At 45.4% G+C, this 22,939-nt stretch overlaps 4 protein-coding genes across 8 annotated transcripts; all 4 read left to right on the forward strand.

Annotated features, from left to right (window-relative positions):
- Positions 1 to 109: 109 nt before the first annotated feature.
- On the forward strand, positions 110 to 6,168 carry LOC127302543 (auxin response factor 11-like). Of its 3 annotated transcripts, XM_071820385.1 has the most exons (8): positions 110 to 565; positions 1,437 to 1,542; positions 1,647 to 4,166; positions 4,380 to 4,582; positions 4,666 to 4,793; positions 4,876 to 4,956; positions 5,074 to 5,264; positions 5,399 to 6,168. In XM_071820385.1, exons 5-8 carry the CDS (start codon positions 4,779 to 4,781, stop codon positions 5,445 to 5,447), a joined length of 336 nt encoding a protein of 111 aa, XP_071676486.1. In that variant the 5' UTR covers positions 110 to 565; positions 1,437 to 1,542; positions 1,647 to 4,166; positions 4,380 to 4,582; positions 4,666 to 4,778; the 3' UTR covers positions 5,448 to 6,168. The 3 variants fall into 3 exon arrangements, with proteins under 3 accessions (XP_071676486.1, XP_071676487.1, XP_071676485.1); XM_071820386.1 differs by lacking the exon at positions 4,380 to 4,582 and having other exon boundaries at positions 1,437 to 1,606; positions 3,725 to 4,166; XM_071820384.1 differs by lacking the exon at positions 4,380 to 4,582.
- A 3,197-nt stretch (positions 6,169 to 9,365) lies between these two features.
- LOC127302548 (vacuolar protein sorting-associated protein 22 homolog 1) lies at positions 9,366 to 12,905 on the forward strand. The gene is made up of 7 exons (XM_051333018.2): positions 9,366 to 9,676; positions 9,773 to 9,883; positions 11,452 to 11,587; positions 11,685 to 11,839; positions 12,013 to 12,120; positions 12,347 to 12,436; positions 12,656 to 12,905. The coding sequence occupies exons 1-7, from the start codon at positions 9,626 to 9,628 to the stop codon at positions 12,764 to 12,766; spliced, it is 762 nt and encodes a 253-aa protein (XP_051188978.1). The 5' UTR covers positions 9,366 to 9,625; the 3' UTR covers positions 12,767 to 12,905.
- Positions 12,906 to 16,310: 3,405 nt separating this feature from the next.
- On the forward strand, positions 16,311 to 20,836 carry LOC127302544 (uncharacterized). 3 transcript variants are annotated; one of them, XM_051333011.2, is made up of 3 exons: positions 16,311 to 17,593; positions 20,171 to 20,554; positions 20,703 to 20,836. In XM_051333011.2, exon 1 carries the CDS (start codon positions 16,439 to 16,441, stop codon positions 17,540 to 17,542), a length of 1,104 nt encoding a protein of 367 aa, XP_051188971.1. In that variant the 5' UTR covers positions 16,311 to 16,438; the 3' UTR covers positions 17,543 to 17,593; positions 20,171 to 20,554; positions 20,703 to 20,836. The 3 variants fall into 3 exon arrangements, with proteins under 3 accessions (XP_051188971.1, XP_051188972.1, XP_051188970.1); XM_051333012.1 differs by lacking the exon at positions 20,703 to 20,836 and adding an exon at positions 19,589 to 20,009 and having other exon boundaries at positions 20,171 to 20,606; XM_051333010.1 differs by lacking the exon at positions 20,703 to 20,836 and having other exon boundaries at positions 20,171 to 20,606.
- LOC127302545 (uncharacterized) lies at positions 20,761 to 22,936 on the forward strand. Its single transcript, XM_051333013.2, has 3 exons — positions 20,761 to 21,142; positions 22,156 to 22,519; positions 22,609 to 22,936. Exons 1-3 carry the CDS (start codon positions 20,831 to 20,833, stop codon positions 22,788 to 22,790), a joined length of 858 nt encoding a protein of 285 aa, XP_051188973.1. The 5' UTR covers positions 20,761 to 20,830; the 3' UTR covers positions 22,791 to 22,936.
- Positions 22,937 to 22,939: the final 3 nt, after the last annotated feature.

Consider the following 22,939-nt stretch of genomic DNA (forward strand, 5'->3'; position numbering starts at 1 on the left):
CCGCGGGGATTCGAATTGAAGCAACCAAGCTCATAAAAGCGGCGGCAGCGGTGTGGCTTTACTGAGCCAAGAAGTGGCTCGCGCGAGTGGTATATCCCGGACTGCTGGCAACAACGTCGGGTCTTCATTGAGATGATTGATGCTTTGCTTCTGCTATGCAAATCGACACAACATGCTAGCCTCTCTGAACTTTTTTACAAAATAGCAAATTCTTACTTCTAAACTAGGACACGGTTGGAACTTCTGAGAAATTACATACAAGTTGCTTTGTTCACACCAGTCATCATTAGTATTCATGATGTTCTGTTCTGCTACTCTGAATTTACTCCATGAGTATAATGCATGGTAAACAATGAGTTTGCATACTTGCAGTTGTCATACCAACAACGGGATATGCGGGTCGTTGTGAGCCGTGGACCCCGCCAATGCGTGCACGCCCATCAAGAACAACACTGGCTTGGACCCTGGGACGGCGTTCGTGCTGATCATACACAGGAACTGCAGCTTCAATCGGAAGGTGCGGGAGGCGCAGCTCGGCGGGGTTCAACGTCGCCGTCGTGTACTTGTGAGTGCCAGCCCACTCTCTCTGATGTGCTGCTCTATTGTGTATTTGTGTTAATATCTATTTACTTTAGCTCTCGGTACTGTCTTCATCTTCATCTGAAGCTACATATCTTGATGCATACATGGTAAACCCCTCAATGAACTTAGTTTTACTTTCTCCCAGTTTGTTATTAGGAGTACACAATTAAATTAGCTCTCGGTAGTGTCTTGATCTGAAGCTACATATCTTGATGCATACCTGGTAAACCCCTGAATGAACTTGGTTTTACTTTCTCCCAGTTTGTGATTAGGAGTACACAATTAAATTCTGGTGATAGTTGTTTTTGTTTTTTGCTTGAGAGAATTAAGCAATTAAACTGCAGATAGTCCTTCATGTTAGTGTTTTATTAGAAATGTAACATGCTGATATATAGCTATTCGGTTCCTATATGTTTCTTGCTTCGTTTAGTAGTTCTGTGATGGTGTGTAACTATGTGAGCTTCTAACTTGCTACTCCCTGTTTGAATGTCTTAAATACAGAGAAAGTCATAGAGGGGAGAGATGAGAGGCACCCTGACCCAAATCCAATGCATGTGTGTGTTCGGTCGACTGCTTATGTTGCTCTGATCTTGCGCTCTGTTTAGTGTAGGTGCTGCAATGAGCTGATTAACTGCTCCCAACTAATCACGTTATATCATGCTCGCTTCGAGTGAACTATAGTTTAGTTTAGTTGTCTGAATCCTCTTCACATAGTTTTGCAGATCAGTGTTACATGTTCAAAGTTATTACTGGCCCTCCAATTAGAGACCACCTAGAGATCGACTAATCTTCATAAGTATATTGGGGATATTTATTTTTAATCAGTATACCATGCTTGGTTGTTCTTTCTTCAGGAGTACGTAGAGAAGGCCAAAACGTTTTCAGTCTCTGCGAACAACGAGAACAAGCCGTGCCTCTATGTCTTCTTCAAGCGGGCCACTATCAGCCCTGTGAACACCGGTATAGGCACCCGTTTTTGCCAATATAGCCCCTTCAAGTTGTATTCCTCAAGAAATTGGCATAGGTGAGCCTATTTTGCTAATCTTGGTACAACTTTATTACAGAAAACTAAATGAGCACATGGTTGTTGTTAGTTCGTGCAAGGAGACAATTAGACAAGACAAAGATGTTCCATTGTGGGTAAATTAATACTTTGAATTCCTACTTTTTTAATATCACGGTGGATGATAAAAGGTTCCTTATGCTGCATGTACCCAAATTTGAGTTCCTACTTTTTAGTATCACAGTGAATTCCTTTTGCTGCATGTCCCCAAATTAAAGTTTCTGAACTAGCGCACCTCTAATTCAAAATTGGATTGCTTAATTAAAGTTAACCATTGGCCTTATTATTTCAACCTTATAGCCTATGCCATATAGAAACTGCCATGCTAATCTGGCATTTCTTAATATATAATACCTCTCTGCATATCAGTAAAGTTGTTACTGTCTGCTAATTAATTTTTTTTTATTGCGGTTGAGAACAACAATATTCATTTTGTAGGAATGTGTTGCTCGCATCTTTTAGAGATATAAGAAATTCAAAGTTGCTGTATTTAATTATCCTATATTACTAAAGGTTGGCTTCCTTTCACTTTGAATCATTTATCTGGCGGATTTTAAGAAAAATTTAGCAATTTCAAAGCAATGGAAGTTCAAGTTCAAAGGATAATAAGCTAGAGTGGCAAGATAAGAACTAATGTCTGGTATGCGATGTTTGGCGATTTATGTTCGGATAAAGATATGTTCTTCTTGGTTTCACTGATTCATATACTTTGGCAAGATATAAATAGTACCAAAAGTGGTTGCGGGCAGGGCTTCACAAACAAGATATGTATCGATTTTCATACCATCGTTTTATTTGATGTCCACTCAATATCTTGGATCTGAGTTATTACGTATGTTTTCCACTATTCTCACCCAAGCTATTAGATCAGACTTCTTGGTTACATTCATACATTCATGGACCACTTAGGTTATTTTTTTATTTCTACAACAATATCATTTGTTTGATGCTTCACCCCAATAGCTCCTACATGAGTTTGTACAGTTGTTTTTCCTGGTTTTAGTCTAGCAATTATCTCACTTAGACATCATGCTATTTCCATGGTCTTTGTTTTCCAGTGTCTTGGTTTTGTGTTAGGAGTAGAGGTTTGGTTATGTTATCATTTTTAGGAACTGATAAATAGTCACTGCTAGAATTTGGCTGCTGCTAGATTATTCTTAGGACATCCTTTTATTTTATATGGGAAATGCTCTTCTACAAAGCCATGTAAATCTACTGCCCATGTTAGTAACAAAGAATTGCTCACTCTATTCAAGACATTCGAATTTCACAATCAACGATGACATGATAGTGTGGGAAGATAGTTCTACTTCTACCAGTTACAAGTACACGTTCTGATGTTGGAAAATACTCCCGGCCAGAGTCATTCTATGCAAGCCGGCAATGGTCCTGATTTAGTAGTCCTGTAGTGCCTTCGGATTTCTAATGATGTGATAGGGACACCACATACACTTTCGTTTCATGCTTTCTTATTGTTTCTAACGTATCTTAATTAAATTTGAGGCTAAAGCGTATGTATAGATAATTATATTCTTCTTTTGGACCATAACAGGAAAAGAGATAAACTACATCTTTCTTGCCAGCAAAATTTTATCGTGGTATAGAACCTGCAGACCCCCCCTCTTCCCCGAAGATTTACACTTATACTAGTATGAATAGAAATTAAGGCGAAGTAGTGTGGCCTGGACATCACTTCAATGCAAAATCCAGAAGGATATACAAATCTTATTTATTAATATATGAAAAAGGTAAAATTCAATGAGTAAAATAACCGACATAGTAATTTTGGTTGCTTCAACAATATGGTTTCAGCAGTTTTCAGGCTTAAAATCTTTCTCCTAGATGCAACAACTGATTTACTTTGCATAATATTGGAAAATTTTAAACTCTTGCTTTATTGTAGTTACCCTTTTGCCTATAATTCTGCTCTTTATAATTTTATAGTTTTGTTCTTTCAGACTCTCCGGTTGACATTGCCATGCCAATTATAGGCCTCTGTTTTAGATTGTTTTTGATATCTTTGTTTGCTGAAGAACTGAACCACCTCTCATCCTGCCATCCTGGTTCTCTTGCTTGCAGACTTCTCAGGGACCGTGTGTGGGTTCTTCTTTATACGAATAACGATTGCTTATGGTGTTACTCTACCAGACACCATCACGCCTCCACCGAACGGCAGCCTCGCTGCTGGCCTACCCAGCCCACGTCCAATTGCAGACAACGTCGTCCTCCAGTGGCTTCATCTCGCCAACACATCAGCTACTATAGAGTTCAATGGCTGGATTTATCAGATTGACCTTACATTCCAACGCCCACTGGGACGGACTACTGAAGGGCAACTGTGGGACGGGCTACTGGAGAAGGGCAATATAAAGTAAACCAAGGGTGCGGCGATGCACCCAACAGGATGCAGCCAAAAGATCCCATGCAACACACTCCCACCAAATGTCCCCAAATGTATTCTTGGGATAAGATGGGATTATCTTTGTATCATCTGCAACAACAACAGCCAGCCATGACAAAGGTATGTGAAGTGTTCAAATCCTTCGCAATCAAAATTATCTACTTAACTATCACCAATTGACTTCACCATTTACCATGGTGGACTTGAGTGTTTCTGAACAGTCTGATTCCTTACCAACAAATATCCACAAATGCTAAATAACATTTTCTTCGAAAGTCTATTTATTCATTCTGAACACTTTGTTTCGGATGAACAACCTTATGTGGCGGGCAGTCAGGAAAAATCAAGGCTTCTATTTGTAAGAGCATGATTACGTAATGAAGCATGGGACGACCCTGTTGAGATTTTTTAATGCAATTTTTGACATGTAAATGGTATAAAAGAGGATGCCCAGAAACCATGGTGTTTTATTTGTTGCTAGAACAATGGATGACCCTTCAGCTTTTTGAGTTGAAACACGGAGTTGCCGGAGTTCAGTATGTCGATTAAATACACGTAAATACACGCATCAGAATTTTAGAAGTCGTGTCATTCACTAATTCTAGAATTCTCTTATTAGGAAAGCTCTTCTAGATGTTCTAAGGAACTTACTAAAGACACCAGGAAAGATAATACTTTGGCCGAGGATGTCAGATGTTTTTTATGGGTTGTGGGAATGCCATTCTACAATAAATGAGAATGAATAAGGTGCTATGCTTCCTTGATGTTCAATTGATAGATTTCCTTTACATAGGCATTTTTCTTATTGTCTAACTTGCTGCATAATTAGGTTCGCAGAAAATCGGTAACTTTTAAAAGCATTGAGCGAAGTGCAAAGCCTATGAAACCACCGATGCGTACATACACAAAGGTATGCTTCAGTAAGTACCTACAAAAAATGCAACATCCGCTGAAAGTTCTTTGGTAGCGAACATAATACTTGGCACTTTTGCTTATGCTATTGCTATCTTCTAATCCATGCAAACAGATTCAGAAGTTTGGATCCGTTGAAAGATCTATAGATGTGACACGGTACAGAGATTACCGTGAGCTGAGATCGGCCATCACATCCATGTTTGGACTCCAGGGGAAGCTTGAGCATCCTGCAAGTTCAGATTGGAAGCTTGTTCATGTTGACTACGAAAACGATGTCCTTCTCATCGGCGATGATCCATGGGAGTAAGTATCGTCAGCTCTACACTGATTTTTCTTGTCAATATCCAGCGCAGCATATATCATTTCTTCTTCCCTTTGAGTGGTCATATATAGTAAGTCACTCACTCAATGTATTTTGTTTCCCTCTCTGTTTGTAGAGAATTCATCAACTGCGTCTCTTATCGCCATCATAAGTGTAGCAAATGAGTGAGAATGGCATGCATGTCTTGACTGACTGCATCCAAACACACCAGTAGGATTACCACTATCCCGGATGTGTTTGCAAATCAAAACAAAGCAGTGCTAGATTAAGCTAGAGGTGTATTTTGGATACAATGCCTTAGTTAACCGTAGGCTGATTTACTGACATTTGCATTTGGTAGAGGAATTTACCACTGTTTGTGTCGTGCTAGCTTTCTGGAGGGAAATCAGATAGAGAACAGACAGTTCCCTCTTTCCCAAGATGAACAAACTCTGAAGAACCCCAAGCAGCAGCATGCTTTGGATGCCTACCTCCAGTGTGATGAGATTTAATCTGATGTTCTGATTCAATACCAATATAAATGCTAGAGCTGTTGGGGTTGGTCTGGCAGTTGTAAACTTCACTGTTGTACATCTTGGTTGGCAATAGAGTTTTTTACCCTTGCAGGTTGTGCCATTTTGTGTTCTGATTGATTTGCAAGGAGGCGTAAGTCAGTTTCTGCGGCGTCTATTTATGGCCTCTTGGTTCTTCAGTTCTTAAATATGAATTGTGAGATGTAAGCAATATTATGTCGCAACATGTTAAGGCGATAAATTGGGCATGGCACTAAAATTTGTCTTACATGTATCAACTATGATCCTTGATCATTTCAGCTTAAATGCTTGGCCCCTGGTATGCTTCCCAGGGCTTCTACATAGTTATTTGTGTTGTCCCAGGGAGTTGCTTGCCACTATTGTTTTTGGTATGATATTTATTAAGATAATTTCCAGATCATTCAAACGTGCTCATCATGTATTACTTTGTTTGCGGTGTTCCTTTTGGATTTATATTAACTGTTCAGCTAAGTTTATTTTTGTGCGAATAGTCTAAAAATGCACTTCAAATAATTTAGTTGATGAATATTTGGAAAAATGAATAATTTAGTTGATGAGTATTTGGAAAAATTGATGTCCTCCCTCCGATCCAAAATAGGTGTTGATTATTTTATTAGTTCAAGCTTTATACTACATCAATACAAAATCTCTAACACTTTTGGTGATTATTATTCTAGATTATGACGGTCAATAATACATCCAAAATGAGAGGTTGGTGTGGGACTTAAGCGGATGAGTAACAAGAAGATCTAACTTCACACGTATGAACAATACTGTTGTCTTGTTATTGCGTTCGGTATTATCATGTAGTATTAGATTATAATATCCCTAATTTGTTTTGAATTTTCATAGTGAGCTGTAAATTATATATATGTGCATTAAGAAATGAAATTGGAAGACCCGTGGTAACGCACGGGCTTTTGTACTAGTACACGAAAATAACTAAGAATTGCACGAAAAGATCCTCCCGAAAATTTATTTTATCCTTCTAAATCTTTTGTGTAGCTTCTTTGTAAGAGCGTTACACCCTTCTATTTAGCTCCCTTCGCAAGAGCACCACACATTCTGACAACATTCCAGACGTGCCCTAAACTTAACTGAAGGATATACTCTAAGAGCATCACAATCAGACATATTTTACTCATGCAATTTTCTTTGTTTCTTTCCTAGACAATCATTTTGCATCTTATTTCTAATAGGAAATTCCTACTAAGAGCATCGTGCAAAAAAAAAAACCACTCGCAATATTTGGAAACTAACACCGCACCAAAAAACGGCTAAACGATCATCCTCCAACAGCCATCCTAAAGGGCTCCCAATCCCCAAAAATTAGGAGGGAAACAAACAACCTTGAGGACCTTAAATATACTCATTCTTTTTATCGCATCCAAAAGTCAAAACATGAACACGGGGACCCCAACCGCCAACTCTAGAACTTCCACCATCCTCACATATGCTACTGTTGCAACCAAATCAGCTAACACCGCCCCTAGCTGATGAATCGACCTGTGTCGACCTCCTACACCCAGCTGTTGCATGTCGCTATCACGGAGGTGCTCCGGTGTCGTACGCTTTCTCCGCTTGAGGCAGCGGAAGAAGGCGAAACCCGCCAAGGAGAGGCACAACGGCCAGTCCCGGTGTTGCCCCGAGCACAAGCGGGTCTGAGGGTAGGTCGGGTTGACATGTGCGGTGCTAGTACTTTGTCGGGGCGGCGAAGGTTGGTCAGGGAAACAATCTCCGCCAACAAGATGGAGGGGGGAGGAGGGGCTTTGCCGGCGAGATGGAGGAGAATGGGCTCTGCGGCGCAGGGATGTGATCGTTGCTAGAGAAGAGAAAAGGACTGGATTTTGGGAAGATAAGGCAGACCCGGAGCTGCTAGTTCATAAGCAGCATCAATAAAAGCACGTCTGAAGACAAAATTTCATGCCACCTAGAAGGATACCCATCGGTCTGATATCATACTCTCATGATGACATAACATTCTTCGGGTTTAAACAATCTATTTCGAAAAATAACCCTACCACCTTCCAACCAGTCAACGACATCAATGGCATTGGAGAGGGCTACGACTTCAACTTGGAAAGCATTTGTCACACTAGTCACAGGTCCAACAGCGGCAACAAAAAATGTGAGATTCACTATGGGCGCAATTGGTAGCCAGCGTCACATTTTGGGCCCTCGGACGTCTATCTCTGAGGCTTGGCCTTGGGGACACAACCCAAAATCCAAGTTGTGGACTTCGTTTAGTTTCCTAGCTTGTATAGAGAGATACACAGAGCCCATGTTGATTGGATGATTGTTGTTTCCGGTTTTAACTCAACTCAACAGAGAACACAAGTGTGTTGTTAGCACAATTACCAATTCAAACATCGGTGAGTTTACCATCAAATGGTAGCAACATAACACAATTTAGCTCACATCGTAACATAAACTGAGCACATCATGACACAAACAACAGCAACAATTCTCGCTTAAACATTAGAAGCATACTTAACATCATAGTTCAACCAGACTGCAACTAGGGAAACACTCCACTCGCACAAAAGAAGGGTTCCAATTACACCCATCAACCATAATTCAGTTGACCTACTAATGGCAGTAGTATAACTTAAGCATCATTCAGTTATCAACAAAAGAAGGATTCAGATTACGCCCATCAACCATGATTCATGTATCTACAAAAGGAGTCATTGATAAGGACTCCAAACTTAGAGCATGTCTAACAGGCCCCGTATATTTTCGCCCCTTAAAACGCGAGTAGAGGGCCCTGTATTCACTTTTCGCCGGCCGAAAACTCGGACGAGCTAGCAGAACCTGTAAACTCACACTGTAAAATGGAATATTCCTAGAATATGCCAAATCGAAAAAAAAATCTCCCCTTCATCTTCCTCCTCTAGTCAACTGTTGGCCTAGCCACCAAGCTCCCCGCCCCGGCCCCGGCCACGCCACCCCCGCCCTCGCCTCGCTTCGCCGCGCCTCGGCCGGCCGCCAGACTCGCCGCTTCGCTTCGCCCGTCCTGACTTTAGCTGGCCAGAGCTCGCTCCGGCCGCTCGCCTCGGCCCGGCGGCCATGTTAAGGCCATGCACGGCGAAGGCTGGCTCGCTTCGCCCGCTGGCCCGGTTGTAGCTCGCCCCGCCCGGCTGCAGCTCGCCGGAATTTAGCCGGATTCCGGCGAGGCGAATCGCGAAAGCAGTTACATTTTCTGAAATTTCAGCCCGCCACGAGTGGGGGGTTGGCCCTGTATTTGGCCTCCCACCCCGCACAAATAGGGGGCGAAGACTCGCCCCGTAATCGAAACCAGTAAAAATCGAAGCGGGGGGCGTTTTTACGGGATCTGCTAGACGGCCGGGTAGAGCTCAAACCCGTATTTTAGTGGTTATTATACGGGTTTGGGTGTTTTAAGGGGTCTGTTAGACCTGCTCTTACATCGTCAACGTCATGCCAAAATTTGCTCCCCATATCCTGTTCCGATGTCCTGCAAGGCTGCAACCCACCGGGCCAAAACGTCTTTTTCGGGTAGAAGCCCAGGCCTTAAACTCATCCAGATCCTCCTCTCTGTTCCCCACCACTCGCCGGCCCAGCCCATTATCCTTCGTTGACTCTCCCTCGCCGACGGCCGGCCTCCCGTCTCCGCCACCGCGCCACCGCTCGTCCCTCCGCCGCTTCTCGCCCTCGCCGGCTTCGCCGCACGCCCCTGCCCGTCCCATCCCACCCGGCGGGCCCTCGCTCAGGACCCCCACCCCAACACCCAACCCCACCTCCCCTATCCGCGCCGCCTCCGTACACCGGACGGAAGAGGAAGAGCAACCATGAGGCGGCGGCCGGGGATCGCCGGCCTTCAGAACGCCGCGGCTACTCGCGTACGTGAATTCCCTCTACTGACTAGCCTAGATGGCTCGCGGTTTTCCATTCTACTGAATCCTGAGATGCGGTTGTGCTTGGGAACGAACTTCCAGGACAAGTTCCGGCTGGTGGGGGAGAATGTGGCCAAGGTCAGGACGGACGTGATGCAGGAGCAGCTCGCGACCTTCAGGTCGCAGCTCGAGGAATTCGCTCGCAAGCATAAGGTGATTCGCTGCCCCTGTATTTTAGTTGCATGCCTGACGCTGAGGGGAACCAATTGCTAATGCTACTTCCACTAAAGTGACACGATTCCTAACTAATTCTCCGACCTACCTGTGTTTACTGGGATACGCGATAATAATGACATCGGCCATGGGGTTAGATTGTAGCAGCTGCTGTGCTTGTTTGTAGTATTTGCTACCTATTGGATTCTTACAATCGCAAATGGAATGGCTATTTTTGGCAAACCTGAAAATAGTCTAGTTACTGCTTTCATACGAAATTGAAGTTATCAATCAAACTTTGAAAAGGGGAAACTAACTAGGTTTTAAGTGCATGGCCCAGCATACACCCCAAACTGAGTAAGGCTCATCTAATATGGTTTTCAGTGCAGGACCCAGCAACCATAGTTTGCTGTTGTGAATTGAGCGCTGCTATACATACGATAAATTCCATCCGATAACTGTACGATACTACTACTCACTGACACAACTCTTCTCTGACTCTGCCTAGTGCCTAACTGCCTACCCAAAAAAAAACCACAGAGCAGCAGAGATGCAACCGTAAAAGAGGCCGTGCTCGTTGTACTCGGGGCAAAGCCATGGGCAAAGCCTGAAGCTCTCCTCTAGGAACACCTTGCAGCTGCCGGAGCACTTCTTGCACGGCACAAAGCACACGCCTCCGCAACCAAAGCACCCTACCAGCGCGGTGACGCCTTTGATGCAGAGGAGCTGACGATCCACGATGCCCAACGGCGCTGCATGGGTGCTCGCCGTCGACGAACGCCTGTAGCAGTCTGCCCGAGCGACGCGTGGAGCTCGTCCTTGAACCCGTCATGCAGCGACTTGATGGCCCAGCAGTCCACGAACGTCCTCTGATGACGCGAAGACTGGTGAGGTACAAAGTGGCCGAAGGAAGCGTCGTACGTTTATCGGACGAAAAAGATCGTGTGTGAAGCAATTCCGTTGTGAATTTCTTCTCTGCATGTGGAATAACTCATACATACTCTGATGTGATTTCCTTTTTATTCTATTACTGAGAAATATGTCAACTAAAAAACAGCCATTTTGATTTATTTTTTCACCATGGCACAGCCTTATCGAATTTGCATCCTGAGATTTTTGCTGCAGCTTTAGGAAGCTATGAGCTGCCTTTATGGATTATAATCGCATTATTTTTTATTCTAAATTTTGATGTGATATTATGCCAGCAGCCTCGTTTGTTGATCTCTGCCATTTTAGTGACATATATTACCCCTGGTTTTGACCAATTGATCAGCAATCATTTAACCCCTCCTTATCAAACCAAGTAAAATAGTGTTATGCCAAAACACCTGTCTGGACACTGTAATATATTTCGTATCATCCGGTATTAATTAGGTGCCAATTGATTGATATTCTTGTGATAGCTGATAGTTCTCTAGATCTCATTCTTTGCATGGCTTCTAATTCCAGTGTTGTGGTATTTGCATTATTATCCACATGTGCTACAACAGATAGCATTGTATTTCAAATGGCAAAGCATATTTCAGCGTCACCACCACTAATGCTATGTATACATTGTGCTAGCGCAGAGTGACATACGTAAAAATTCGGTATTCAGACAGCAGTTTCATGAAATGTGTGCAAAAGTTGGAGTGGATCCACTGGCATCTAATAAAGGAGTCTGGGCAGAGCTCTTAGGGATTGGTGATTTCTACTATGAATTGGGTTAGTATACTTTAAGTTCCATTTGGTGCTCTCTGGATCTTGCAAGTTTCTTTTGTACGTTGTGTGCTCTCCATAACAGCCATGTCCACTGTGGCAGGTGTTCAGATTGTAGACATATGCATAGCAACCAGATCGCTTAATGGTGGTCTGATTGACTTGCTAGAGCTCCGCAAACTTCTCTGCCAGAAGAGAAAAACTGATCTTGCATCATTATCGGCAGATGACTGTTTACGTGCTATAAGTAAGCTGAAGGTAAGTTTGTAATGTTGTAGTGACGAATCACATGTTTAGGATTTTAAAATTGATGCTTCATATCATTTTGCAGTTTGCACTTCAAATAGTGGACAATCCTAGCTCAGTACAATGTTATTTGATAAACTTGGATATATTTCTGGTTCTTCTAATCACTATTTGTGAACTTGCAGGTCCTTGGTAGTGGTTTTGAAGTATTTTCTGTTGGGAAGAAGAAACTTGTGCGATCAGTTCCTACAGAATTGAATAAAGATCACAATGGGATACTTGAGCTAGCTCAGGTTTGTGCTTTTGACACAATGTTACAACACAAGCATGTCAGTTGACATATGTTCAAAGTCACAAATTCCCATACGATGAAAATTCTCCCCAAGCTTATTTCAGCAATGAGCTAGACAAGCAAGACATAGTTCGATAGAAGCTTTCATCCTCTCAATGCCTAAACTGTAACCAATACCATAATACCATATTGCTCTAGGCTCTAGCTATAACATCATTCACATGCAGGCTAGAGGCTATGTCACTGTAGAACAAGTTGAGAAGGAGTTCTCATGGTCTACCGGCCGCGCAATTGATGCCCTCGAAACTTTGCTGAAGGTAAATACTGCCTCTGAATTTTCTCTTTACGTTAGCAATCTACATGGACAATTCCCGTCCCGAAAGAGAAGACAATCCGCTGTGTCTTGATGCAAGTTATGTTGGAACGCATAAATATTCACTGGAACGACAACAATACTGTGATTTCGTGGGGCTATATGATGCAAGTTATGTTGGCATCAGCGATTTCTAACCCATGAAACTTTGTTGCACAACCAGGAGGGACTTGCTATGATCGACGACGGGCACAGGGATGGCAAGCGTAGATATTGGTTCCCCTGTGTCACCCTCAGTTCGGACACCGCCGGCGGTTCAGAAGGGAAGTCATAACCTGTTCGTTCCATCTCGCTGTTGTATTCTTTCCCTTGTGTTCATGAGAACTGTAACCACCAGTGCCACTGGAGCATTACATTTTTGGCTCTACCACTCGCACGAGTACATCATGTGTACTAAGAAGTAACGAATAACATTATGCTTGTAGTACCTGGAATTGTATATTGTGATACTTGCTTCATAAATCATAACTGTTGGTTCTGAACAAAAAAAAAGTGAATTATTGTTCTTTTTGGAAATCCGTTCATGTCATGACCCTAATAGAGAAATATGGCTTTGTATTGGAAACATGGGCTTTTGGTGGACATGGGCCATGGGCAAACCGAGAGGGGACTTGGATTGGGCTTTGTTGCTATAAGAGAGAAGCATCAACCAGGAAGGAAGACATAGAAGAAATTGTACCGAGTCGGGTTGCTCCCGTTCCTCTCTCTCCCGTCTCCTACCTCTCTCCCGGTGGCTGCTCTCCACAAGCAGCGATCTCCTCTGGTGGCCGCTCTCCACAAGCGGCGTTATCCTCCTCCTCACGCTCCGGCGATCTCCGGTAGCAACGGGGTGTTACACTTGGTATCTAGAGCAAGGTTCCTTCCACCAAATCCCACTGAAAAATTCCCCCCAATTTTTTTCCCCAATCGATTTGATTTCGAAGCGATGGAGGCAGCGATGACAACGACAGAGGCTTCCTTGAGCGCCATCAACGAGAGCTTGGTGCAGCTCAGCATGAAGCTGGGTCGGATCGCCGTGAGGCAGGAGAATATGCTGGTGGATTTGAAGAAGATGACGGCTACGATCGCGCGCACCGCCATAGCCTCGCCCATGTCCGCGCCAAGTCGACTAATGGAGCGGCTGGAGGTCAAGCCTTCGTTACCCATGGTCTTCTCGGCGGTTCAGGTCGCTGGTGCTGGTGCTACGCACGCAGACGACATCCTCGCTCCTTCCATGCCCACAAGGTGTTCGACGTTCGGACCCACCATAGAAACCATGCTGTTGTCCATGCAGGGACGCGTACCAGAGGCTACCAATTCTTCGTCGCCCCCAATCGTCTCGGTGAATAGGGATGTGTCTGCTGCTGCTCTACACACGGACGAGTTCCTCTCTTACGCCACACCCACAAGTTGTTCGACAGTTGGCTCGGCTGTCAGTGTCGACAGCAACCAGGGCGTGGTGGCGCTTCCGACCAGTGACATAACACATCTCCCTACGATGACGACCTCGACTGGTGTAGGGAACACCACTTCGGAAGGTGTGGGTGGGAATGATCCTGCTGCACGCACTCTGGGAATCGATGCCGACATGTCTTTTGAGGTGCTGACTTGTGTTGGAGGTTTCTCACTATTTCACGAGTTTGAGCAGAATTCCGCAGATGAGGCCTTCAATGATAGTCATCCCAAGGATGTGTTGTGGCATGAAGAGCTCGCAGACTGCGTCATCACTCACATTGGCAACTCAACATTGTTCCTGGAGCAGATTATGGATATTCACCATGAACTCAAGTGGGGGATTGACAAGCCAACACGCTTGGGGCTTGGAAGAGGTGGATTTCAAGTGGTATTCCTTATGGTACTATCAGAATGCAACCTATATCCGCTACTGTTAAAGGAGATGCAATATGGCAGCAATATTGCTTCATTTTCCTTGTCATGGGATCCGGGTGGTTATTTACTACGGCTCATTTTTCATGCAAGTGGTGCTGATCTGGAGATAAATCATGGGACTGATAATAGTGTGGGCCTCGATGAAAGGCAAGATGTAGGTGTCTGGCTCGTGCTTGGTAAATTTCCACCATGGAGACTAAGTTGCTTCAGACTAGAGAAACATGAGCATCAACATGATTGGGTCTCCTCCAACAATGGGAAAAGCGTGCAGCAACTTTATTGTATTATCAGGATGTGTGATCCAGGCATTTCTCAGGCCAAAACAATCTTCGTCCACCCTGAAATTTTTCTGGCAGCAGGTGATCGGCTAGTGCTCGACATGATACTCCCATGGGATAGTAGTGCTTTTAGTCCTGGAAATGAAGAAATGGAGAGAGTGCATTCAGTGTTTGTCAATAGTCCAACATGGAGTGGCAGGTACATCAATGTTGACACAAGTGAGCTGAAATGTCTGAAGCTACTAACTGAAACTATGGCTATACTGAAATGTCTTTACACTGAGGGTAGCAAGTCCAGAATTCTTGCAACTGAGCTCTGTTTTCAGTGGGACCCACGAATCGTGCTGAATGCTATTATGTCAGGCAAGTGTACCATTGTTCTCATGTATCCAATGTCAACCTTCACTATATACCTTGGGATTTGCTTGGCTGGCCAGCCTCTCCTACCATGGGATCAGGGAAAACAAGAGGTTCTGTTACAGGATTTAGGCCGGCAGTTATCCTATACTGGAAGAGGTAGAATGCCAACCTTGCCATGGGATCCTGGCGCTTGTTATCCGCTGCAAATTGCTGCAAGAAAGTTAATGTACATGTGGGTGCTGATTAGAAACATTAATGTGGTGCTTGAATGTACAAGCTTGGGACCAACAATCTCAGAGTTGGACAGTGTCAGCATCCATGCAGGTCACGTATCCATTTTTCTACGCCAGCTGCTGAAAAGTTTACTAAAGGTTGTCCTTGCGGAAGTTCTCGCAGAAGCCATTGACACACTTCTTGTTATCAGCTTATCTTGCACGTGTGTAGGCTTCAGGCTCTTCATATGGTCAACTTCTTCACTTGAGGCATTGGCAGAATGGGGCAGAATGTTTAGCATGAAAAATTCACAAGATTCTGGCTATGCATTTTACTTCAATCAACAGTCCAATATATACTGTTCAAAGTCTGAATTGGTGTGCCCAAGCAAGGAGATACGAATGCCATTGGATCCACGTGATATACCTAATAATGTCTTGTGTGCAAGCCCAGTTCCGTTCATCAGAGTCGTTCCTCTCAGCAGACCATGGGATCCTGGTGTTGTTGAAGTGCATGGGTGGGCTGTGCCGACGAGACCAAACAACCTTGCTGCAACTTGGGGATGTGTCCACTTACACAATGAGCAAGCCATTGCTTGGGGGCAAGCAATGTTTTTTGGGGGTGGTAATGTCATGACCCTAATAGAGAAATATGGCTTTGTATTGGAAACATGGGCTTTTGGTGGACATGGGCCATGGGCAAACCGAGAGGGGACTTGGATTGGGCTTTGTTGCTATAAGAGAGAAGCATCAACCAGGAAGGAAGACATAGAAGAAATTGTACCGAGTCAGGTTGCTCCCGTTCCTCTCTCTCCCGTCTCCTACCTCTCTCCCGGTGGCTGCTCTCCACAAGCAGTGATCTCCTCTGGTGGCCGCTCTCCACAAGCGGCGTTATCCTCCTCCTCACGCTCCGGCGATCTCCGGTAGCAACGGGGTGTTACAGTTCAGTACTTTTTTCGTGTGAACAGAAGGAAGTTTAGTGGAATTTGTAGTGTACGAAATTTAGCTGAGTTTGTAACTGGTGTATTTGAGAATTGAATGCTAGTTTTTTTTTTTGAGGGTTGAATCGAGTGCTAGTGATCACTACGAAATAGGACTATTAAAAATAGTGATATGGGCCATGGGCTGCGGGCTCACAGCCCATGATAACTGGACGGTGTGGGAGAGTCTTCGCTATTTTCTACTACTGGTCAATTAGACACGACAAGGAAAAAATAGACCGGAGAAATGGCGACGGAGAAGCGTCGGCGTCACCACGGACCACCGGCGGTCGCCGCCGGTGCCTCCTCTTCGTCGTCTCCCGCCGACACACCGTCACCTCCGCCGGACCTCCTCCCGGACATAGCCCGTCGCCTCACCTCCCTGGAGGACTTCTTCTCCCTCCGCGCATCCTGCCGGACCTACCGCGCCCTCCTCCCGGCGACCCGCCCGCTCCTCGCCTCCCAGGCCCCTCTCCTCCTGGTCTCCCTCTACCCCTCCTTCGTCGAGGCGCTCTTCCACCCCGGCGTCCGCCGCCTCCACCGCTTCCGCCTCCCCTGGGGCCACCACCTGCCCCCCTCCCGCCACACCCTCCTCTACGCCCACGGCTTCCTCGTCACCGCCACCACCGCCGCCGCCCAGTACCCGCCGAGGCTCCTCCTCCTCCACCTCTTCACCGGCGAGCAGCAGCGCCTCCCCAAGGTCCCCGCCCCCTTCTCCCGCGTCATCCTCTCCCACGACCTCCTCGCCGTGCTCTTCCTGCCCGGCAGGCGGATCGTCCAGCACTGCCACCCCGGGGACGCGCTCTGGCGCGTGGCTACCGCCGATGCGCCCCACGTGCTCGAAGATCTGATCTTCGTCGGCGGCACCCTCTACGCGCTGGTTCGGCTCCGTCTTGCCATCCTAGAGCTGTCGGAAACTTCGCTGGAGCTCTCATTTCTCGGAGGAGAGTATGATGATGAGGAGAACAGGCCGGTGGGAGAGCGGTTCATGCTCGGGGAGTGCGAGGGCGAGGTGCTGCTTATCAGCGAGGAGCAAGCAGAAACCATCGTGTACCGAGTTTTTCGGTGGGCCTCCGTGGAGGGAAAATGGGCGACGATAGCAAGCTTGGGTGGACGAACACTGTTTCTCGGCTTCAATGGATTTGCGGCTTGCGTCGGTCCAGATTTACCTGAGGTCCGAGGTGATTGCATATATGCAGCTGGGCGACGCTTGGGCGAATGGTACGAGTATTCGTTGGTTGATGGAACTTGTGATGTCTGCTATGCCGAATATGCGGGCGCGCCGCCCCTGAACAGCAATTCACCTCTCAGACCCCCTGTTTGGGTCTTCCCCAGCTTGATGCAAGCCTGACGAAGGTTACCTGGAACACTCAAGAGCTTCTGATGCTGACATGAAAGAAAGGTAAATTTTATTCTTGAGCTTGCTGAACTTGATGTAATTGCATCGAGCTTATTTTGCCTCTTTGTTGCCTTATTACTTGGAGGAATTTGCAATAGTGAGTAAGGTCACATATCATATAATATATCAAGGAACTCTGCATGCCCTTTTTAAAATATCAAATTCCAGTTATACCCAGAAGTTCACAAACAATTTTCTAGTAGTTCATGGATATAGTCTCATCATATATGATAATATGAATATGCCATCTCTTGTAGAATTATGCAGAATGTTGGATGTTGCGTAGTTATAAGCAAAACTGAGTTTAACCATATGAATACTGCTGCAATACTCTGTCTCGGTGTCATCTATAAGCCCATCATTGATCGGAAATTATATTGCCCGAACGTGGCAGTTCTTGCCACACAGCGTGACATGATCTCAATCGTCCAGATCTCGCAGCGAACGTCTGGATTTTGCGCAGCACTGACAAACGGCCACGTGCCAGTTTCCGATTGAGTCGCTTATTTTCCTTGCCACACGTTATAGTAGTCCTTGATTGCTTGCTTTTGATTGCTTGTTTTCAGATTGGACTAGTGACTTTCTTAGTTTGTCTGTTTGTTATTTTTTATTATTCTCTAGTGTTGTCCCAGTTAGTTTTGTTACAATGATAATAAGGTCAATCATAATTGCACATTTGCACATTCAACGGCATAAGTATCTGCTGGCTATATTTGTTTTGTACTCCTAAAGCCAAAAGTTATATTCCTGACTGAAACATAAGTGAACTCAGAGACTAAACTTAACAAACCAGTCTGGACTAGAAGTCCCTTATTGATAAGAGAGATTTGAACAAGTCCAAAGTACATGATCAACTACTACCATTCAAGTCCATGCTCTCATTGATGAGATGAGTGGGGTTCAAGCAAGTTCAAATTTCCTTACATCGTGCAAAATTGCCCTGCATTTGATTTTGCTAGGACAAACAAGCACTTGTTGAAGTCCGATTACTTGTTCTAGCTATATTATGCTTATTACATGAAGCCATAAAGTTTAGGTTCAAGAACTTGTTCTAGCTACTTCGATTTTTTTTAAGTCCGAGTAATTGGATTGATAGTTCAACAAGCACATCTCTTTGTATTTGTGTAATCAGTAAAGGGAAAATTTGATCCATACCATTAAAAGATCCCATCTTTAGAAAAATACCACTGAAAGTTTATGAGCTAGAAAATTACCATCGAAAGCTTGGTCCGTTATTGACTTCTGCCACCACTGTGAAATGGACGTTAACTACACGAATCGATCAGACTTGACCCAGCCAGCTCGACCTGAACTGAACACAAGGTAGGCACACAACTTAGCCCCCCCCCCCCCCCCCACACACACACACACACTCCACCCAGGCCAAAGGAAAAACACCCGGCTGCGCGCCTCCCTCTTCACAACCGTGCCGCCGCTGCCCAATCAGAAGGCCGGATCTAAGGTTTTCCTGGTGCTCGAGGTGGGAAGAACAGGCAGCACCATGGCGACACCTCCAAGGAGGTTACGACACCCACATGCGTCACCGCGGGGATTTCGCATGGTCCTGCAGTCGACCCCAACGCCCATTGGATACACACGGAGAGTAGTCTTCTTTGTCCTCACCGCCAACAAGGGATGAGCCAGAGATTATGTCGGGGGAGCGGGGGGGATGACCACCGTTACACCACCACTGAAACGGGGGCTGCCCCCTATGAGGATCAAGCCCGCCGTCGCCTGGCTGGCCATTGGCAGCGCCATGGTGCCCAACAACCGGTGTCGTGTCGCGCTCGCCGTCGTGCCACACGGCACCTCGCCGCTGGATTTTTGTTTCTTTTCTTTTTGCGGGTAAAAGAAGATATATTAAACAGCAGGGATTACATCTTGGTCGTGAACAAGAGCCTGAGCCAAACAGTCAGGTCCAGAATCAATCCAAACAATAGTTCTAGATTCTTATTTGTGCTGCAATTTTCCTTCACTAGCTAACCCACTGCCTCATAGGAAAACTAAATTGGGACATGTTGAAGCCTCCAACTCTCTTCAGTGCCTCATTTAAGCTCAGGTGTAATAACTAGAAGGATGACTGCAATCTCCCTTTTGTATTGCTACATCTTCAACTGTGCTAATATGTACTGAAGTCATGTTATATGCTGCCATAATGCTGCTTGAGAGGCCAGTAAACTACAACATGAATGCTGCTGTTGAGGGCGTTGAAGTGCAACCTGGAGAGCTGCGAGAGAGGGCAGCGAAGTGCAGCCTTGCTGCTTGATGGTGTGCAGGTGTTGATCGATTCGTTTAAAGCTCCAGTTCAGGTGGAGATAACGGTGATGGTACAAAATAGATAACGGATGAAGCTTTCAATGGCATTTTTCTAGCTCATAAACTTTGGGTGGTATGTTTCTAAAGATGGGATCTTTCAATGGTATGGATCCAATTTCCGCATCAGTAAATGCATTCCATAATCTTCAAGCCCGCTGATGAAATACTCAAGTTAGCAATTTTGTGTGTCAATCCACTGAATGTGTTCTGAACAATGTACTCTACCACTCCAAGCTAAACTCTGTTTGCTTCACTGACTTCCAGGTCGTTGATCAACCAGCTGTGTGCAAATGGGTCGCTGCTGAATGCCAACCAAGTATACTGCTATCGAAGGTCTTGCCGAGTGCTGATAAATCTGGCGACTGTCTCATTGCTGGTCTTCTCTTGCTTTTCCTTTCCTGTTGCGCGTATCTGGCGCCACAGAGGAACCACAGAATATGAAGAGAAACAAAATACCCTGTCCTGTAACAATTGCATATAGCCATGTTGTATGTCTACCGAGAAGATTTTAGGCGCGATATGTTTTTTTCCCTTCTGATGTTGTGGGGATTTAACTGTTTCCCCGAAACTGCTGCATTAGAAGCAATCCTGGACGTAGATGTAGTAAATTGTTGTATTTCCCTTTTGAAACCGCTGTATTTCCAAACAGTAAGTAAACTGAAACCATATTCCCAATTCAAAATTTATGTATTTCCAGTTTTGATGCAGTAAATTGTTGTATTTCCCTTTGTACAGTTTTTTTTTTTTGTTTGTTTTGATTTGCTGGTATGTTGTGTTTGCATGTTTTGATGGCCAGCTGATCTTATGTGGGTCCCACGGGCAGTTGGCGAAACTCCCACTAGCTAGTGTTGCTGCCGACTCCTGGCCGTCCTGTTCCAATCCAGACCACAGAGCCCGCGGCCGCCGCGCGACACACACGGCACAATGCAACACGCCGCGCTCCTCCGCGCTCTCCTTCCCGCTCCTCCGCTCGCTGCCCCGCGATGCCGCCGTCGCGTTGGCGTCCCCGTGAGATGCGCCCCCGGTGAGGGCGCGGCGTGGCTGAGCTCGGCGGTGGGGGAGAAGGTGGACGAGCTGCTGCGGCGCGAGGAGAACCGGGCGCTGCTGGACGGCGTCGAGGCGGCCGAGCGCCGCGTGGAGCTCGCCCGCGCCGCGCTCGCGGACATCGAGCGCCAGGAGGCCGAGGCCCGCCTCGCCAGCGACGAGCTCCGCATCCTCCAGAAGCGCCGGGACGAGGTACATCATAAACCCGCGGCTTGGTTGTTGATACCGCACGTGGTAGTTGATACTGCACGTAACCTGTTCGGCGCTTTGCCCGCCCGGCTCTTCGGTGCTCCACTGCTCCGGCGTTGCGTAGAGTCACTAACTGTGCGTGCACCCAGCTCCATACGCGAGCCGCACAGTGGGCAATACGTAGCACGAACCTGCACCACCGGTGCGCCGCTGCTTATTTCTGGCGCCATTCTAGAACACTGTTGATATGGACCATATGGTAGTACTGTGTGCGTCTACCCTGTCCCTACGACTACGATGCTTATAGTGGTTGCCGATCTTGTGTTTGTGCTAATGTGGCGCCGACGAGCGCGAGAAACGATGAATTATGCGCTCTAATTAGCCAAACAAAGGAGCATGCAATAGGTCTGATTGTAAAGGTACTGCGTGCAGCAGTGCAGAAGGTGGTACTGTCATAGATCATAGACTAGCAGCACAGACGAGGGAATTGCTATTTGTGGGGTTCATTAACTCTAGAGAGTTTAAGAAGCCTGATTGATGGGCATCATATTGCCTTCTATTTCTATTATACCGGTAGACTTTTCCACCTCTACGGGGTTCAACAAGTCTTCAAGACACCCTGTCAAGCACCTAGATGTCGGTAAATTTGTACTTATATGGTCTGCTTCATTCATCATCCTCTGTTACGTATATCCAGCTTGAGTGGCATTGTGGAAGTACAGCTCATTGCAAATATGCTGATTTGTTTGGTAACCTGAGATAAATGAGATGTTTCCGTTTCTTCTGAGCAATCATAAAGTCGTGGTGGCATGTGCCATGTTCATGTGGTCCCATGGTGATGAAGGCAGAGTGATTGTTAGTTGTGGTACCAACTTTATATGATAGTTTAATTCTGCAATCATCAAAATACCTTTCCTTCAATAGACATAGGAAAGACATGACTTTTTATATATATAGTTTGGTGCTCCCTGTGCATTCTTCGTAATATGTTTATAATGCTGCATTACATGAACAAGATTGCAGAGTCCCAGCGGGAATTGCAACAGGCAAGAGAAATGATCAACGAGGCACAACTTTCCTTGACTTCTAGTCTTGAGGATCGAGGATTTTGGGATACTTCAAGTGGAGAAGATATCGACAAAGATAGCGAGAGACTTGAATCTGTAAAAGCTGCTGCAATTTCCTCTATAATCGGTGTTCTGGCTAGTTTGCCCATATCTTCCTATGAAGTCCAGAGTTTACCCCAACTGTTTATACGATCATCGGTTGTTCTCATAAGTTGTGCGTTGTTTGGAGTCACATTCCGGTATGCGGTTAGAAGGGATCTGGATAATATCCAACTTAAAACGGGAGCTGCTGCTGCATTTGCTGTTGTTAGAGGTAAAAATAGATGATGCCATTTGTAAAAATTTCTCGGCAAACATTTCTTACAGCGGTTATTTTCTTTACTGAAACTGAATTGTTTGCAGGTCTTGCTTTGCTGGAATCAGGGAGGCCCTTCGAGCTGAGCACTGATGCATTATTGTCACTAGCTCTTGATGGTGCAGTTAGTGTGGTTGGGAGCATTTTCATATTTCTGCCTTCTGCTATTGCACTGGACTATTGTTTTAAGATGAGATTTTTGAGTCCATTCCCTACAAGAAAACAATAGATTCTGTGATTAATCTGTAAGATCAACATTTATATTGGTTACTCCGTTGATGATATGTAATTTTGCAGATTTCTTAGATTCATGATGGGAAATATTTCTCTATGCAACCAAAGTTCCCTCAAATTCATCAATATGCTTTCTGTTTAGCA

Source organism: Lolium perenne, chromosome 5 (genome assembly GCF_019359855.2).
Source record: "Lolium perenne isolate Kyuss_39 chromosome 5, Kyuss_2.0, whole genome shotgun sequence".
NCBI lineage: Eukaryota > Viridiplantae > Streptophyta > Magnoliopsida > Poales > Poaceae > Lolium > Lolium perenne.

Bases quoted from the DNA above. Each gene is read 5' to 3' on its own strand.
- LOC127302543 (XM_071820386.1), top strand. The intron at 4,957-5,073 runs GTATGCTTCAGT...CCATGCAAACAG, and splicing joins CGATGCGTACATACACAAAG to ATTCAGAAGTTTGGATCCGT. The intron at 5,265-5,398 runs GTAAGTATCGTC...CTCTGTTTGTAG, and splicing joins ATCGGCGATGATCCATGGGA to AGAATTCATCAACTGCGTCT.
- LOC127302548 (XM_051333018.2), top strand. From the start codon at position 9,626: ATGAGGCGGCGGCCGGGGATCGCCGGCCTTCAGAACGCCGCGGCTACT. The intron at 9,677-9,772 runs GTACGTGAATTC...ACGAACTTCCAG, and splicing joins AGAACGCCGCGGCTACTCGC to GACAAGTTCCGGCTGGTGGG. The intron at 12,437-12,655 runs GTAAATACTGCC...TTGCACAACCAG, and splicing joins CCCTCGAAACTTTGCTGAAG to GAGGGACTTGCTATGATCGA.
- LOC127302544 (XM_051333011.2), top strand. From the start codon at position 16,439: ATGGCGACGGAGAAGCGTCGGCGTCACCACGGACCACCGGCGGTCGCC.
- LOC127302545 (XM_051333013.2), top strand. From the start codon at position 20,831: ATGCAACACGCCGCGCTCCTCCGCGCTCTCCTTCCCGCTCCTCCGCTC. The intron at 21,143-22,155 runs GTACATCATAAA...TACATGAACAAG, and splicing joins TCCAGAAGCGCCGGGACGAG to ATTGCAGAGTCCCAGCGGGA. The intron at 22,520-22,608 runs GTAAAAATAGAT...AATTGTTTGCAG, and splicing joins TGCATTTGCTGTTGTTAGAG to GTCTTGCTTTGCTGGAATCA.